Source organism: Primulina eburnea, chromosome 7 (assembly GCF_022965805.1).
Source record: "Primulina eburnea isolate SZY01 chromosome 7, ASM2296580v1, whole genome shotgun sequence".
NCBI classification, from domain to species: domain Eukaryota; kingdom Viridiplantae; phylum Streptophyta; class Magnoliopsida; order Lamiales; family Gesneriaceae; genus Primulina; species Primulina eburnea.
In genome coordinates this window covers 300,186-317,497 of record NC_133107.1, presented here as the reverse complement: position 1 = coordinate 317,497, position 17,312 = coordinate 300,186, and the positions used below count along the sequence as shown (strand labels likewise).

Genomic DNA, 17,312 nt, shown 5'->3' with positions numbered 1-17,312 from the left:
CGGGTCAACCCTATCCATATTCAAATAAAAAGTAATATTCTTAGCATAAAAAGTAATATTTTTTCATGGATGATCCAAATAAGGGATCCGTCTCACAAATACGACCCGTGAGACCGTTTCATACAAGTTTTTGCCTAGTTTGAAATGTAAAAACTTGTGAATAGTAAAGACACGGGAATTTTATGGATATAAAACACTCACACGTCACTCCTTCCTCTGTAAAAAGGATTCCAATAAAAGACTTTGTCTTATATATATATATATAAATATATATATTTATAAGTGCGACTAAAATATTTAAACTTCTTATTATAGCTAACTATATTTTTCTATCAGATTCGTATTTTATGATATTATTAGTATATTAAAATTCATAATTATTGATATAAATTCTAATAAATAATTTATTAAATTCTTTACTTTCAATTCTTAGTTAAAAAATAATAAAATATATTAGTATTAAATTTCATATTATTATATTATTATATACTTATCATGTTATTGTACTATTGCATATATAATTATTTTTTTCTTATATCTTCATGTGATACTATAATTTATTACTTAATTAGAAACTACACTAAAATATAATTACAAAATTGCATTAAAATAATAAAATAACATGTAGAAAGAAAATTAAAAGGATAAAATATTTAAACTTAGTATAAAGATGGATTATTTGAGAAAGTTAATTTAGGAATTACATTTTATTCTTGAAGTGATATAAATTATTACAATCAATGTATATTGTAGTGATAATTCATTAGCAATTGTTAGACTATTAATTATATATGATGTGGAATAATTAGGCTACTAATTAATTAAATATTAGGTGGAATAAATAAAAAAAATTGATATTTTTTTTTTTACACTTACAACAATTAGAAATTTACAAATATATCTTTATTGAATTTTTGGATTTGTATTGATGAGGATGTCATTTTTATCTTTTGACAATTGAAAAAATTGTCAATTATCTACACTTACGTAGGTTTATAGATAAAAAATATATATTTTTATTATCAAACATATATTCATTTTTAATGCATAGATTTCCCATAAATTATGTAGAAAATTTCCATGCAATTAATCTAACAACACACAATTTAAGGGGATGGTAGAAAATTTACAATGAAAAACTTTGTTATTATTTTTACACTTTTATAAATATAATAGTTAAATATATATTCTTTTAATATTTTTAATGATTTTTTAAAATTAAAAAAAGCTATTGTTTTAATATTTTTTCTAAGAATTATGTATCAAGAAAATATTATTTCTCTAATGTATTTTTATTATAAAATATTTATTCAATTTTTATGTAACATTATTTTCAAAGATTCTTATGTTGTAATTTTTTATTAAAAAATAAAAACACTATTTTAACCCTTATGTATTTAATGATTGTGTAATTTTCATGCAATTAATCTGACAATACACAATTTATGAGAATAGTAGAAAATTTACAAGGAAAATTTTGTTATTCTTTTTGTACTTTTATAAGTATAATAGTTAAATATATATTCTTTTTAATATTTTTTGTAAGAATTATGTATGAAGAAAATATTATTTTTCTAATATATTTTTTATTATCGAATATCGATTCAATTTTTATGTAATATTATTTTCAAAATTTCTTATTTTACAATTTTCTATTAAAAAAATAAAAACACTATGATCCTCATGTGTTTAATGAGTTCAAAAAAATAATTACCTCAATTAAATACATAATCAATACATTACAAATCCATTATCCCAAATTTGTCCCTAAATTTTATATATTTTTTCCACCAATGCCCATGCAATTAATACAAACAATGCATAGTTTTTGGGCAATGTAGTAAAATCACAATCAAAAAACTTTGCCCATCATTCACACTTTTATAGGTATATAGATTTGATATCAATATTGATATTGATTATATTTTTGGATGTAGGCAGAAACTTTGAGTTGAATCGAGGTATCGATTAAATTTTAGAAATTTGTTAGCGATTTTCAGAATACTTAAGTAAATATTATCGAATTAGTGAGGCTATTAATCGAGTATCAGCTAGTTCGATGCTTTACGACGAATTAAAATTGAAATGATTAATTTTAGGTATTTTAGTCGAATATTGAAATTTTAGGAATTTAAAATGCCTAAATTGTTGAAATTGGATTTTTAGTAAATTTAAATGGTTATAAAATTGTTATATGATAATAAGACCATTTAAATTAATATTCAGGTGATTTGTCTGAGTTGACATTTCCAGGACTTTATTGAGGATTTAAGTTACTGATAAATTAGTTGATGTACGTAGAGATCAGTTATTTTCACGATGTCTGACAGAGGCATCTGATGATCCTGTGTATGATTTATTTGCTATTTGCTGATTTATGTGATATTATATGTTGACTCGCATATTATCAGTTGGTAATTGATGTGCAAAATAAAATAAAATATTTCTTTAGTTCACACACATTTTATTTTAGTTAGACACATCAATACCACTGAACATATCATATTGAGCCTATCTGTTATTGAGATCCAATTATATTTCGGTTGAGATCTGTTATATATATGATATGATACGGTGTTCTGGAGATGTTTGGCTACCTTGATTCGGTCCGGCTTAGGTAGTTGCTGGCTTCGAGGCTGGGCCATATCCCAGGCACGGTCCGCTGAGTTGTGGACCAGCTTGAGCATATATGTATGATTGTTGACATCGATAATTTGATTCCTGATAGCCTGATATCTTGTACCTATACATGCATTGCATTCAAGCATAGCATCATTGCATTTCTATGTCATATATCGTGGTTTCTTGATGTCTCGTACTGGAGTTTATGACCCCTGAGAGGGAGCTGTCGTGTCTTTTGTGTGTAGACATGACAGGTGGTACAAGTGGTTCGACCTCAGGCGCTCGAGAGGAAGCCTCGGGAAGTACTAGAGCTTCTTGAGAGTAGGCTTAGTTGTATTTAGGTACTGCGTGGTGTTGCTGTGTCCCAGATATTATATGTATATATTTGGAGGATTGTATTATGGTATTATCGAGCCTTGTCGGCTCTATGATATTTTGGGTTTGTATATGTCATGATTGTGTCTGGCTGACACATGTATATGTTGTTGTGTTTATTGTGGGCATATGTTGTGTATTTTGAGTATTTGATTTTCTGGTATGTCCTATTTATGCGAAGGTCATGTCGAAATTTTTATAGGCCCAAACGCAAATTTTTAACTCATTTTTTCGCTGTTTACTGATTAAGCATGATTGCATATTAATAAATCGTTATTAGGATAACGGGCCCTCACATCTAAAAATCTTTTAATTCATATTGACTCATTGTAAGCTTGAGTAGCTGTCATATATTCTGCATCCGTCGTAGACAACGCCACAATTGTTTGCGGTTTTGAAACTCAATTTACTGCTATTCTACAAGTGTAAACACATAACTAAAATAGATTTTCTCTTATCAAGATCACCTGCATAATTTGAATCAATATAGTCCCTGAGTGTAAAATCCGATCTTCCATAATATAATGCACCATTTGAGGCACTCTTAATGTATTTAAGAATCCTCTTAGTCGTTTGCTATATACCGACCAACTGCTCTCACGGCTTGAACAATGTCTGGTCTTGTACAGATCATGACGAACATCAAATTCTCACTGCTGATGCATATAGTACTTGAAATATCTCCATTCTCTCTGCTTCAATGTTAGGACACATATCGGATGATAACTTGAAATTAACATGAAGATGGGTAGAGATTAGCTTACTATCTTCCATCTTGACCACTGCAAGACTTTCTTCAAAAAATTGGTACGGAAAGCCAAATTTTTCTGTTAGTTCTGTCTCGGTGAACTTTCATTTATAGAATCTTGTTTGCTGGTATCAAGTCTTTTATATCAAATTCTTTAGCCAACTGTGCCTTCAATTTTCGGACCTGGTCTTTATTGGTGTCTACTGCCAACATGTCATTCACATACACCAGCAAAATAATATAATTATCACCAGAACTCTTGAAATATGTACAAGGGTATGTACTAAGTCTGTTGTATCCAAGGCTAATGATATATGAATCAAATATCTTGTACCAACATCTCGGCCTCTGTTTGAGACCATGTCGATACAAACTTCATGGTTGCAGATCTGCTTACTAAAGAACTACCACCCAAACAGTTTTAGGAGCACACTGCTCGCATGTGTGTTATGTCAATTGAGGATATTGTGTTTTAGTGAGAGTTTGTTATTTTAAATGTTTTTTAGTTGTAGACATTTTCATTATAATTATGTAAAGTTTTTTTACGCTGAAATAAATTTCAGCTTATTCATACTCTAATTATGGTTAAAGTTTGATATTAATAAGGTTTAAACCGATTGGAAATAGGCATGTTATGATCACAATGCATGAAATTTCCATGCAACACATCAACTTTATAATTCATATCATTTAATTGCGTTGGCATATGTGAGCATTGATGGGTCGAGTTATCTTACGTGTAGCAAAGCCTGCTTTGATCTTATGTTGATATGACTGATAGACCAGATTGATAAAGATACATTTCGGCAATGACAACAATTTTTGAGATTATAAGATTATTTTCACAAAACATAATTATAAGGTTACATATTGTCCAAGTGAGAGATTATTAGGTCAATTTCAGTTATATGAGCTCATGCGTGAATTATCATGTGAAGTGAGGTATTTGTTAAGGTAGAGTCCAAAACTTAAAGTGATCGGCTAAGGTTTTGGTTGATGAGTTTTAATATATCTGATATGTGGGCTTTCAATATGTAGAGACAAAAGTATAATTTCTATTTTTATGATGAATTAAAACAAGAAATATCAAAAAGTAATAATAAAATTTTTCATTATATTGGTTATGGTCCCCAGATCGCTGTTATCAAGTTTCTTATTCTTTACCCTATTATAGAAATTAGGTCTGACATTGTAATTATGTGTTTATTAAATGAACTTTCTCCGACAGGCTTTGATTGCTTATTGTGCTAATGAGAAGTATTTTTATTTAATTCTAAAAAGATGTAAATAAATGCTGAAATATGAATTTGACAATATAATTTAAGCACAAAAATTCTCATGAGACAGTCTCACGACTCAATTTTATGAGATAAATATCCTATTTGGATTATCCATGAAAAGAATTAATTTCTATTGTAAATATGGATAAAATTGATATGTCTCGTGAAAAAATATCCGTAAAACTATCTTTTATGTTTGAATTCAATATGGATTTTTTTATAAATATTATGTGTAATTAACCTCAAATATAAACATGATAAAAATAACTTAATAGTGAAGAATAAAAAGCTCAACATGATTTAATGTCACATGATCGAAGTATGTAGCACGCCAGGATAATATTTTAAATAAAAACAAGGAAAAAAAAAGTTAATAAAACTTATTATTAATTCAAATGATTGGAAACACATATATTATATTATGGGGAAAAAATTATATTAGACCCCCTCGTTTGGTTTCAACTTCAAAAGTGGTATTCAATGAGAGACAGTCCGGAAGGAGCATTCCAAGGGACTTGAACAATAACAATCTTATCTTCGTACCCAAACGCCGCATTCTCACCGTTAAGCTTGCAAGCCACGGGACTCCCCGAAGCGAACACCCTCATTTCTCCCGCCCCTTTCACTCCGATTTTGACATATTTCGCATTCTCGTCCAACACCAATGACTGGACCGCGCCACCCGTGTTCAGCATGTTTACTAGCCCGATGGGAGCGAATTGGATAGTCTTCTTGGCCAAATACTTGACAGGAGACACTGTGATGAGCTCGAAATTGAAGGGTCCGAGCGATATGGCTACGGTGTCGGATGGCTTGGCTAGGACGAGCTTCTTGTCGCGGAACAAGTACATGGCGAATGTTTGGACTCCTTCAACAGGAATTGGATTCGTGCCCTGTTTCCATTCGATGTCGCTTGGGCCTGTGACCGAGGAGACGACTTTGGAGTATTCGGAAGCACATTTGTTGCGCCTCGTTTCCCTGCACCATCCTCCGCCTTGGCAATTGAACAGCCCCACAACTCCCGTGAACTGATGCAAAGGATTATTTACGACTTGATGGAAATGATGTAGCTGTTAATATATAGGTCTAAATATCAATTATTACGTACCTTGTTTAGGTTCCAAATTTTTAACATGGTCTTGCCGTTATGAAGCGGATCTTCAAACAGGCAATCACGAGTGGGGAGTGCGTAGTAGTCGCATCGCAGGATGGTGCCATCGGGCAAGGTCATGGTCTTGAGCAGGTCGAAATTGTGCTTGCCAACCGAATCGCTCACATAGATGGGTCCGCCGGAAATAGCACGGGATGCGGCATGGAACTCCGCGCATGGATGAGTGGACTGGAACATGTCCCAGTCGGGGTGGATGAAATTGCCCATCCACAGGCTATTGTAAGCACAGTGCACCATGTGGCAGCCCTGGAGCCAGAAGGTGCCGTTTGGATCGCCCGATGGATCCGTGCACCAAAAGTCATCTCCTGCAGGTTAATTATTCGAATGAACCATGCGAGCAAAACTTAAATTTCAATCCTAATGAATTTCCCTTTTCATAATGTTTACATGATCAATTACGTAACATACCGACACGGCCTAGGGATATGGCCTGTGTGCCGAGAAACATGAAGTCATTGCAGTGCTCCATGCTAGCAATTACACCATTCCCCTTAAAGTGTTTCCTTACGGAAGAGGACAAAGCCCCATAATACGCCTTAGCTAGCTCCACTCTCCCACCATAGTCCTCGCATAACATCTCCAGCAACTACAAACAAGAAAGAACGCATAAACGATATTGATACATAAATATATATATAACATAAATGTCTATGCATGTAAAACTTACATGAATCACATCGATTTTGACTCCATCAATCCCAACAGACTCCAGATGCGAGTGTAACCCTTCATACATCTGATCAACAATCTCCGGTGGGACCATCCCGACTCCATTGTTTACGATCTTGTCAACTGCTAAATCTTCCATCGTCATTTTCAGACCCGGTGTCAGCACCGGATTAATCACCTTTGCCTCGGGCATGCCAGAAATATTTGGCCGGATCCCACCCCAGTACCCGCACAAGGCATGCCAAACATACACATAATCCACGGTCGTGAACTTGTGCTTCAGGTCCCTGATAAAGGCCCCCATGCCGGAATTCGGGCCCTGCACAGATTTATCTTGGCTCTTGTAGTCTCTGAACTTGTAGTTTTCAGGGTATTGGATGAGTCTGCATGGCATTTGCTCGCCGGCGGAGGTGCGATTCATTCCTTCGGAGCTGATCGGATCCTCGTCGTGGCAGATGGACTGCCAGCCGTCGTCGATCAGCACCAGACCTGGCGGACATCCGCCGTCGACTAAGCCCTTGACACCTTCCAAAACACCCTGAGGGTGGACGGTTAAGTAGAAGGCATCCCACGTGCACCACCCGAATTTGTCCACAATTCCTGGTGGCGTTTTCTCCTCTAGAAGTTTGAAGGTTCCCAAATGCGTACGCGCCACTTTGATGGCGTCTTTTACGAGGGTAAAGGGATCGTCTCCTGCGTGCATGTAGAGCGAGGTCCGGAATGAGGAACCAGCAACTTTCGTCGACCCGGTTTCCACGCATAAGTCCACGTAGTCTTCGGGTCCGGGCTGGAGAGAAGCCCGAAAAGGGGTCTCGATGAGTGGAAGAAACAGGACGTAGGGTCTTGCGCCGTCGGGTGATCTGTCAAGCATGAGAATTTGGGTTTCGTGCTCCAGATGGGAGCCTTTAGAGCCGGTCCAGTGAGTGGTCCACCAGACCTTGAAGCGGAAAATGGACATGAATTTGATTCCTTTGAGCTTGCCGATGGAAACGACGTGGTGGCTACGGGGTTCTTTGCTGTCGAAACCCACGAAGCATCCTGGGGTGGTCTCCCCGGCGGTGTAGGGTGAGGGGGTGACGGTGATATTGGGTGGGACCTGAGAAAGGAAGACATGATCATTGACAGTGAAATTCGATTTTTCATCTATCGTTATTGATGAGTGAGTGAAGGATCCATCCACAAGAAATGCGGGTTTGGAAGCACCTTTGCTCAAACTTGCAGCCATTGTTACTACTGATTGAATTCTATGTAGCTTTTGTGTAGCTAAATAATACACAGAAGCTATGACGGAGTTGAGGGAATGGAGGCTTAATTATATAGATGAGAAAGCCATAAAAGTGTGGGAATCTCGAATCCATCTCTGTAGCTAAATCAAGAATTATACATGAAATCTCAGCCATGTTTGTGCGGGATAGAATAAACAAAAAAAAAAAAAAAAAAGAAGAAGAATAAAGAAGGTGAAATTTTTATACGGCCCAAACCAAATTTCTAATTAGTGGTGGGAATCATATGTCACTGTAGTAACGTGAATAAAAATGAAAGAATTTTGTAGGATCTTCCATTCTACCCAAAGTTTCTTTCCAGAAAGTTAAAACTTTTTCTCTCTTATTCTTCCTAACTACCTACGGATGTACACTGTCAGGCTAAACTTCCCTCGCTCGATAAACAAGCTCGTTTTAGAGCTTTTGAGCATTCATAGCCTAAATGCCAAATAATATAAGAAAATTTGAATGATGAGTTTTTCATTTTATAGTATTCACATGTTCTCTCTTTGACAAAAACTTCAATGTAGGCCAACAAATGTTCCTAAATCACGGCGAGCTCGAGCTCGGGCCACATAAATGATCACGAGCTCACGAACAGAATACCGTTAAACTCAAGCTCGATTCGATAAAATTGTCTTGCTCGAGCTCGACGATAAGCTTAACGAACGATTTCAAACGAGGCTCGCGAGTGCTTGGTCCGTTTATATCCCTATAAATGCCCCTTCTTTGTCCTTCCATTCAAGAATCTTTTCTTATTTGTTTGGCGGGTGCATGCATATATACCATCGATCAGCTAAAACAATTAATTTGAACACTACTTTCATAGTCGGTGGTGGACAAGAGGGTATCAGCCTACCCAATCATAAATCTCATCCACGCCAAAAGGAATCTGATATATTTACGCTATCGTCCAAATCGAGCCCCAGAATAATAATAATAATAATAATAATAATAATAATAATAATAATAATAATAATAATACTTGTGTGTAAATATGAATTTACTTTTTCTTTTAAAAATATTGTATTCGTTTCATTCTCACCAAAATGCGTTTCTTTCATGTGACTGATACTTAAGAGTCTGTATTGCAACGCGCTTCGTCATATTCATTTATGTACCCACATCTCATCATTTATGTACCCACATCTCAAACGCGTCATGCTCCGACGTAAATATTTTTTCCTGTAAAAATATATAAACTCAATACTTATTCTTTCACACATTATTTGTTGATTTTTTTTTTGGAAGAGAAAAATCTATGCAAAATTTTGATTAACAAAACTGGGAAAAAGAATAATAACAGTGATAAATAAACGAGAAAGGTTGGTTCTGTATTGGGGGTTGGGGACCTTATTTCTGTTGGATTATAGCACACTTGTACATGGATTAATGCGAGCAGAATAAAAATGTGGGCCAAACGAGATTCCAGAGAAATGGATTCGAAGTTGGAATTGATTTGCACTTGAAAATTTACATATTCGGGACACATACAAAAGGACTACACTGCACCACATTAGTTACTGCCACGCCACATGTATAGGACCTAGTAGTTATTTATACATACAAAAAAGTTTAATTAATGATACATTGAATATCTCTTTTGTTGTACAATTTTCTCCTCTATTCACAATATGATTTCCGCAGCTAGTGATCCTCAATGAAACTATTTCAGGCTCTAGTTGTTGCTTCACCAGATATTCCCAGAACAGACTGCAGTAGCAGACATAAGTGATGTTTATTTTAAGAAATTACGCTCCCACTCCAACAAACTACACTGAAAACCACACCATATTTAAACTTATAACTGACTGACTCACCGTGTTAAGTAGACGTAGAGCAGCAGGCCGTGTAAATTTCCTCGCAAAAAGAAAGCATTTAGAGGGTTTTCCCTTGCTAGTGCACCATTCTCTTCTGTACTCAGTTTCGTAGTAGATATTGTCTACACCCTAGAGCATTGAACAAACTAGCAAGTTCTTACTTAAGCTCAACAAAGGCCAAAAATTGTTACCATGTAGTTTCGTCGTGTACCTTGATGGATTGGATGAGCACGGGAGAGGTATCAGCTAACTTGTAAGTCAGGGGATGCCATCCTCGCCTTTCGGGGTCTTTGGAAGATGAAAGATCCCATGAAGAGTGAGTAAGTGATCTCCTTGTTATTTCTCCTTCAAGGCCCTTTTGCTGATCCGTCAGATAAGGGAATGGGCGGGGAAAATAAGTGGACGGACATGGATGATATTCTAATTGAAATTTTTGCTGAATAAATGTTACTCTGGTACAGGAGGAAGAGGTCAACTTACAGCAAGGAGCGTTTGCACGTAATGTTCATCTGGTATGCAGTTGTGTTCCTTTGATGCGTCAGCTGGCTGCAGATGAGTGATTTAAACAAAAATGAGCAAAACATCATATTTTGAAGTCGCTTTTCACGGCCGACTAATTTGCATATGTTCGAAAGATTATACAAGGTAGCGGTAACAATCTGAGCCAGAAATTTATTGCTGATAAAAATGTTACATGGGGGTGGAAGAGACAGGAAAAGGAAGGAAACTGCACAGATACTTACAAGTGCTAGCTCACGCCAAAATTCTGGTAGCGATCTCTTCTGCTTGCAGAGAGAAAAAAAACAAGTTGCTGAAAAATTCAATCAACTTTCACAAAACATGGTATGATGTGGTAGTCCAAATAAATGCATATGCAGCGTCACTTTGTCTCGTGCGAGGCTCAGTTCATTTGGCATGCGTTACATTGTATTTGGATCATCATTAGATTGAACAGCCGAATTAAAATTTGTAAGCTGGCTGATTACAGAGTGTAAGACTATCAGCAGGTAAAACAAGAGGAGTTCCACTTGATTATCATGCTTCTTCAATCAGACAAAGCTCTCACAGCAATACAATAGTATTAACTTGTAGATAATCGTTTATGTGATGAAAAGACATGTTATGCAAAAGAGAAATCTCCAAACATATTAGGACCAGTGATGGCAGAGTAAAAGTCATCTATGTGACAGCATAACTGCAGAACTGAATCATAAAACAGCTTGCCTTGCAATGCCACTGAAACATAGGGAAGACAGAGTCATCTTGAACTACAATCTCTGCATGCTTTCTGGTGAGAATGACCCACTGCAAGAATGAAAGACGTGGTTTACAGGCTTAGAACTTGATGAGGATGTCAGTTTTTTACTTCTCCGATCCATTTTCCTTTCAATACGCCTTACTTGTAAACTAATTATAAAACTTTGAAAAGCCAGAATAGAACAGAAAAATGCCGGACCTGAGATCCTTTCCTCCAGTTATCAACAGGAATCACTGGATCCATATTTGGATTGTATCGGCCCTCTTTTGTGTCAGCAAAACTGCTAACATTATTATGAATAGGAAATGCTCATAACTGACCAAATGCAGTACACACTCATGTTACAGATGTTGTTCAGTTTCAAAAGAAATGCATATAAAGAAAACTAATCGGGAAGAGAGACAGAAAGATGTGAAATTTATTCTTGCATAAACAGATCACCCTGAGATTAGACATCACAGAACTGCACTTGATGATTGAAAAGGGAGAATGATGAACACATCTCAACTAACCTGTCCACGAAGCTAGTTGAGGTCGACATTATATAGTCATATACGTAGCTGAAATTGTATAAAGGTATGCAGCTGTGACAAGGACAATAAAAAATATTAACACAGAACATAACAGATATTAGAGACTGTAGGCAGTCGTAATAGATGGAATCTTCTGCACTTTTATGACAAGATGCAAAAGTGTCTCAAAATTCCAGATATGAAACATGAACATTACAAAAGTGATTATTTAAAAAACAAACAAACAAACAAATAAAAACTACAAGATACATTACCTGTCTGAGAGGAAAATGAACCGTTCATTTAAGGGATGCATCAGTGCATTCTGGAGCAAAATGCGCTCTGCTTGGATCATACTAGCTTCTCCCCAATCTACCTGGAAACAAAGAATACCTAAGTATCTGAAATAAATTTGAAAAAGAGGCACCAAAATTTCTGACTTAAAGATAACAAACACATGTTAAACTAAAAACAATGAGATAAATAAGACCCCAACGTAACCAAAGATGTTTCAACTGACGTGGTTAGGATAATGAAAAAAAATAGACCTGTATGCTATCATTTATTTGACGATATAAGAAATATGGCGACCTCGTAGTTGCCTTGTTCAACAAGAACCCGGGACGTGAATGAACGTAGATAGAGAATCTGTTCTCCCCATCTCCCTGTAAAAAGTCTTCTTAGCATGTTGATTATCCATGGGAAACATGACCGTGGTTTGAAAAATTATGAATTGAGAGAGGAAAAATCTTACTAAAAAACTCTGTTATCAATCATACTCATATGATATGTGACTGTGTCATTGAATATGTCTGTGGATAAAGTAAGAGCGATTAATGTGCTAAAACTAATGAGATCACGAAACACGGCAGGTAAAATTTTGTTGGTCACCTTACAAACTCATGATCAGATCTTGGAAAACAGAGAAAACTTATAGCCTCGATCCATAAAAACTATGGAGAACCAATTAATTCACACAACAATTTTCCATAAAAAGTATTCGCATAAGAAGTAAAACAAACAATGAACTGCCATGCTGCTAAAATCGAACACATGTTGCCACTGCCAGGATCTACGCACAAATTCCAAATTTGGGAAATTAACTAGCAACGAGAGTCCGAGCAGTTACCCGAAAAAATGCATCCCAAACCATGTCAAGTGGAATCCGATTCCTTGCTATAAACAGGCAAGAGATTTTGGGTTTGGCAATTGTAGGCGGAGATAACATTTGAATTGGGCTATACAGCGATTCCATCAGCAGAAAAATGGCGAAACAAGAAAAACACAAAAGCATAGCCAAAAGCTTCCTCTTCCATCTATGATGAAATTTCTGCGAATTTGAACTCCGTTTCATGCTTTTCTACACACGGGCACAAAACAATCAGATCCAAAGAAAAGATAAATGAAGAGCTTAACGAGAGTGTGGATGAAGAACAAAGCTTTGCCTTCCTCTTTCATCTTTTCATTTTTATTTTGGAGTTAAAATGGACAAAACAAACAATATAAAAGTAATTGGTTGGATAATCACAAAGTAAGTTGCTATGACATCAATTTTTAACATAATTAATTACTTTTTTTAGAATGTAATAAAATAAGTTTTTATAATCATTTTTATTGAATAAAAGAAGGAGTATTTTTGTGAGATAGTACAGATGAATTGACTTTTAAAGTAAAATTGTTCTAGCCTACAACTTTTAACTTTCCATTAAACAAAGTTTTCGGTATTTTGAACTTTTTTTAAAAAGAATTTCAATCAGGGAGAACTGAGAAGAAATAAATAAAAGATCTTCTTTATTCTTGAATCGTTTTTTTTTTTAAATCAGGGGGAATTAAATATAATATAAATATATGAGATTGTTTTGCCAAAATCTTTATGTCAGCAGGTATTGGGTTCTAATGCAACATGGAAAAGTTATTGCATATGCTTCAAGGCAATTGAAAACACATGAATCCCGATATCCAGTTCATGATCTTGAACTAGCAGCCATTGTTTTTGCTTTAAAAGTTTGGCGACATTATCTATATGGTAAGCAGTTTATTATCTACTCAGATCATAAGAGTTTGAAATATCTGTTTACTCAATCAGAACTGAATATGAGGCAGAGACGATGGTTAGATTTGTTGAAAGATTTTGACTGTGAAATACAGTATCGGCCAGGAAAAATGAATCAAGTTGCTGATGCATTAAGCCGGAAGTATCAGGATGTTATGATAGCATCTATCCATGTCTGGCAGAATTATGATGATTTATGTACTTTTGGTTGGAATTTTCAGCCGAAAGGCAATCATTTTATTGTATCTGCTTTACAATTTGAGCCGAAGATTATTTCGAAGATCAAGAAAGCTCAAAAGAATGATTCACATGCTCAGTTGTATTTAGGTACTGCGTGGTGTTGCTGTCTCCCAGATACTATATATATATATATTTGGAGGATTGTATTATGGTATTATCGAGCCTTGTCGGCTCTATGATATTTTGGTTTGTATATGTCATGATCGTGTCTGGCTGGCACGTGTGTATGCTGTTGTGTTTATTGAGGGCACGCATTGTTTATTTTGAGTATTTGATTTTCGGGTATGTCCTATTTACAGGAAGGTCATGCCGAAATTTTTATAGGCCCAACTGCAAATTTTTAACTCACTTTTCCGCTGTTAACTGATTAATCATGATTGCATGTTAATAAATCGTTATTAGGATAACGGGCCCTCACATCTCCTTAATATGATATCGATATATGTGGATTGGGTGAGCCTTATCATCCTCTTTGATCTATCCCTAAAGATCTGTATTCCAATACATATGATGCTTCACCCATATCCTTCATGGAGAACTTATCAGCTAACCATACTTTAGTTGAATGCAAAATTCCTACATCATTTTCAATGAGTAGTATACATCAACATAAAGCACTATAAATGTCACTACACTTCCACTAACCTTCTTGTATACACAAGGTTCCTCAGGATTTTTTGGCAAAATCAAACTCTTTGATAGTGTAGTCAAATCTGAGGTTCCAGTTCCTTGATACATGTTTCAGTCCATAAATGGATTTTTGAAGTTTGCATACTTTATGCTCACTTTCTACTGATGTGAATCCTTCAGGTTGAGACTAGTAAATCTCTTCCTTAATATCCCCATTAAGGAACACTGTCTTCATATCCATCTATCATATTTCATAGTCATGCCATGCTGTTATTGCTAGTAGTATCCTAATAGACTTGAATATTGCGACTGAAGAAAAAGGTTTCGTCATAGTCAATACCTTGCTTTTGAGTATATCTTTTTGCTACCAATGTAGTTTTGAAGGTCACCATCTTCCCATCCGCTCCAAGTTTCTTTTTGTAAATCTATTTGCATTCTATGAGAACAATTCCCTCAGATGGATCTACTAATGACCAAACTTGGTTCGAATACATGGAGTCCATCTCGGACTGCATGACTTCAAGCTATTTAGATGAATCAACATAAGACAATGCTTCCTTGAAATTTCTTGGATCACGTCCAGGAATGAGCTCACCTTGGCCCATTTTAAGAAGTAGGCTCAGCCTATTAGGCGGCCTTGAGATCTTTTCAGATTCCTAGGAGCTTGTGTTTCTTTGATTGGCTATTGGGGTGTGAGTTCTGCTATTTGTGTAGTAGGTGGTTCTCGAATCTCATCGAGTTTGATCATCCTGACTTTTCTATCGAATAGAAAATCCTTATATAAGAATGTGACATTTCTTGAAACAAACGCCTTTGTTTCAATGAGATAATAGAAGTAATATCCAATAGAGTTCTTTGGATATCCCACAAAGTACACAAATTGGCTCTACTATCTAATTTGTCTATCACTGTCTACTTCACGTAAGCAATGCATCTCCATATTCTTATGTAAGAATATTTGGCGGATTTCCCATCAATATCTCATATGGAGTCTTGTCCACTGCCTTTGTATGGACTTGATTCAACAACCTTACCGCTGTTTCAAATGCATATCTCCAAAAGGGTTACGACAATTCAATGAATCTCATCATAAATCGTATCATGTCCATCAATGTCTGATTACGACGTTCTGACACACCATTCAACTAGGGTGTGGCAGGCAGAGTCCACTGTGAAAGAATCTCATTCTCCTTAAGGTAGTCTTCAAACTCAGTATTCAAGTATTTTCTCAACCTCGATCTGATCGTAGTATTTTAATATTCTTTCCTAACTGTTTCTCTACTTCTATTCTGAATTTTTTTTGAACTTTTCAAAGGCTTCAAACTTGTATTTCATTAAATACACATACCCAAACCTCGAATGGTCATCGGTAAAGATAATGAAGTAGGAATTACCAAATTTCGTGCTAACACTTAGTGGGCCACACATATATGTATGGATCAAATCCAATAGATCATGTGCACGTTCCATATTCCCTAGGAAAGAGGCCTTCGTCATTTTTTATTTCAAACATGACTCACATGTCTCTATAGAGTTTATTTCTGACAAGTCAAACATGTCCTCTCCTACAAGCTTTGTGCATCCTTCTTTGAGAAATATGTTCTAGCATAACGTGCCACAAATGTGCTTTATTTAGACCATCTTGTTTTGTTTTGTTTTGTTTTTTGTTGAAATCGTGTTTACTTGGACATTCACTTATTATTGCCAAAACATTTCTGGCTCAGATAATTTCTTATGTTCAGACTTCTTGCAATGAAACAAATATGTTCTGACTTATCGGGTTTTGTCAAATTTCAGGTCCACCACCTTCTCAATATATCCAATCATACTTACACCATGCTCATGGGCGAGAGCCCCATCTTGCATGTGTGTAATCATGTATTCCTTGAAAGTGGTGTCCATCATTGTGCGAGTTTCATGCATTATGCAACTCTTGCATGTGTATTCGAATGTCAAAAGCATTCAACATTTCTTCAAACTGTCTCTACAGTTCATCTGACATAGAAGCGACTATATTACATTTTAGCTTGCATATTATAGTCTCACCATCTTGCATGCTTTGTCAGTTTAGCAAGACTGACATTAATGTGTAAGCTATTCTCTCCGAATTTAGAACAATTTTCCCAGCCAATCTTGAAAATTATTGTTTGGTTAGCTTGTTTTAATAATTGCAATGGATTACATGACAAAATCATAAATATATTAATATGGAAACATAATAAAAGTTGCTGACTATTTTACAATATTTTGTCAGACGTAAAATATGAACTTTTGTTTTTACGAATTGCCTCCCACTATTTTGATATTTTCATCACCCTCTGATGAAAAAACGAGAAATCCAATTTTATTAGTGAGTACGCAAGATCCAATTACAAAATCATGATCCCAAATAATACCAGCCAATCATAATTTTCAAAAAGTAGAGCTCAATTGCAACTCCCTGCAACCCTTATATAATTTCGCATCACGTTGGAAGAGAGTCCAATAATATGATCTCATTTTTCTTCACGCATCAATGTCGAACCTTAGTGGACGATCGCCATGAGATCCCTCAATAATATGAGCCGAAGTCATAGGAGTTCCACATAGTTCACGTCAAATATGTTAGTGGGAGTCACATCTTTTCGGCGTCCAGGACTTCCCAATAATATGAGCCAGACACTAGCTGTGGA

The 17,312-nt window shown here is 35.5% G+C and overlaps 2 protein-coding genes across 6 annotated transcripts; both read right to left on the bottom strand.

Moving 5' to 3' along the window:
• Positions 1–5,387: 5,387 nt before the first annotated feature.
• LOC140836253 (galactinol--sucrose galactosyltransferase-like) lies at positions 5,388–8,155 on the bottom strand. Its single transcript, XM_073201637.1, has 4 exons — positions 6,864–8,155; positions 6,605–6,782; positions 6,134–6,501; positions 5,388–6,053 (listed from the first exon to the last, which is right to left on the bottom strand). Exons 1-4 carry the CDS (start codon positions 8,088–8,090, stop codon positions 5,490–5,492), a joined length of 2,337 nt encoding a protein of 778 aa, XP_073057738.1. The 5' UTR covers positions 8,091–8,155; the 3' UTR covers positions 5,388–5,489.
• A 1,415-nt stretch (positions 8,156–9,570) lies between these two features.
• On the bottom strand, positions 9,571–13,188 carry LOC140836252 (glycosyltransferase BC10-like). Of its 5 annotated transcripts, none has more exons than XM_073201634.1 (11): positions 12,847–13,188; positions 12,266–12,382; positions 11,993–12,093; positions 11,718–11,789; positions 11,404–11,488; positions 11,172–11,252; positions 10,691–10,729; positions 10,428–10,493; positions 10,159–10,308; positions 9,948–10,076; positions 9,571–9,840 (listed from the first exon to the last, which is right to left on the bottom strand). In XM_073201634.1, exons 1-11 carry the CDS (start codon positions 13,069–13,071, stop codon positions 9,799–9,801), a joined length of 1,107 nt encoding a protein of 368 aa, XP_073057735.1. In that variant the 5' UTR covers positions 13,072–13,188; the 3' UTR covers positions 9,571–9,798. The 5 variants fall into 5 exon arrangements, with proteins under 5 accessions (XP_073057735.1, XP_073057733.1, XP_073057736.1 ...); XM_073201632.1 differs by having other exon boundaries at positions 9,948–10,069; XM_073201635.1 differs by having other exon boundaries at positions 11,404–11,485.
• Between the last annotated feature and the right edge of the window lie 4,124 nt (positions 13,189–17,312).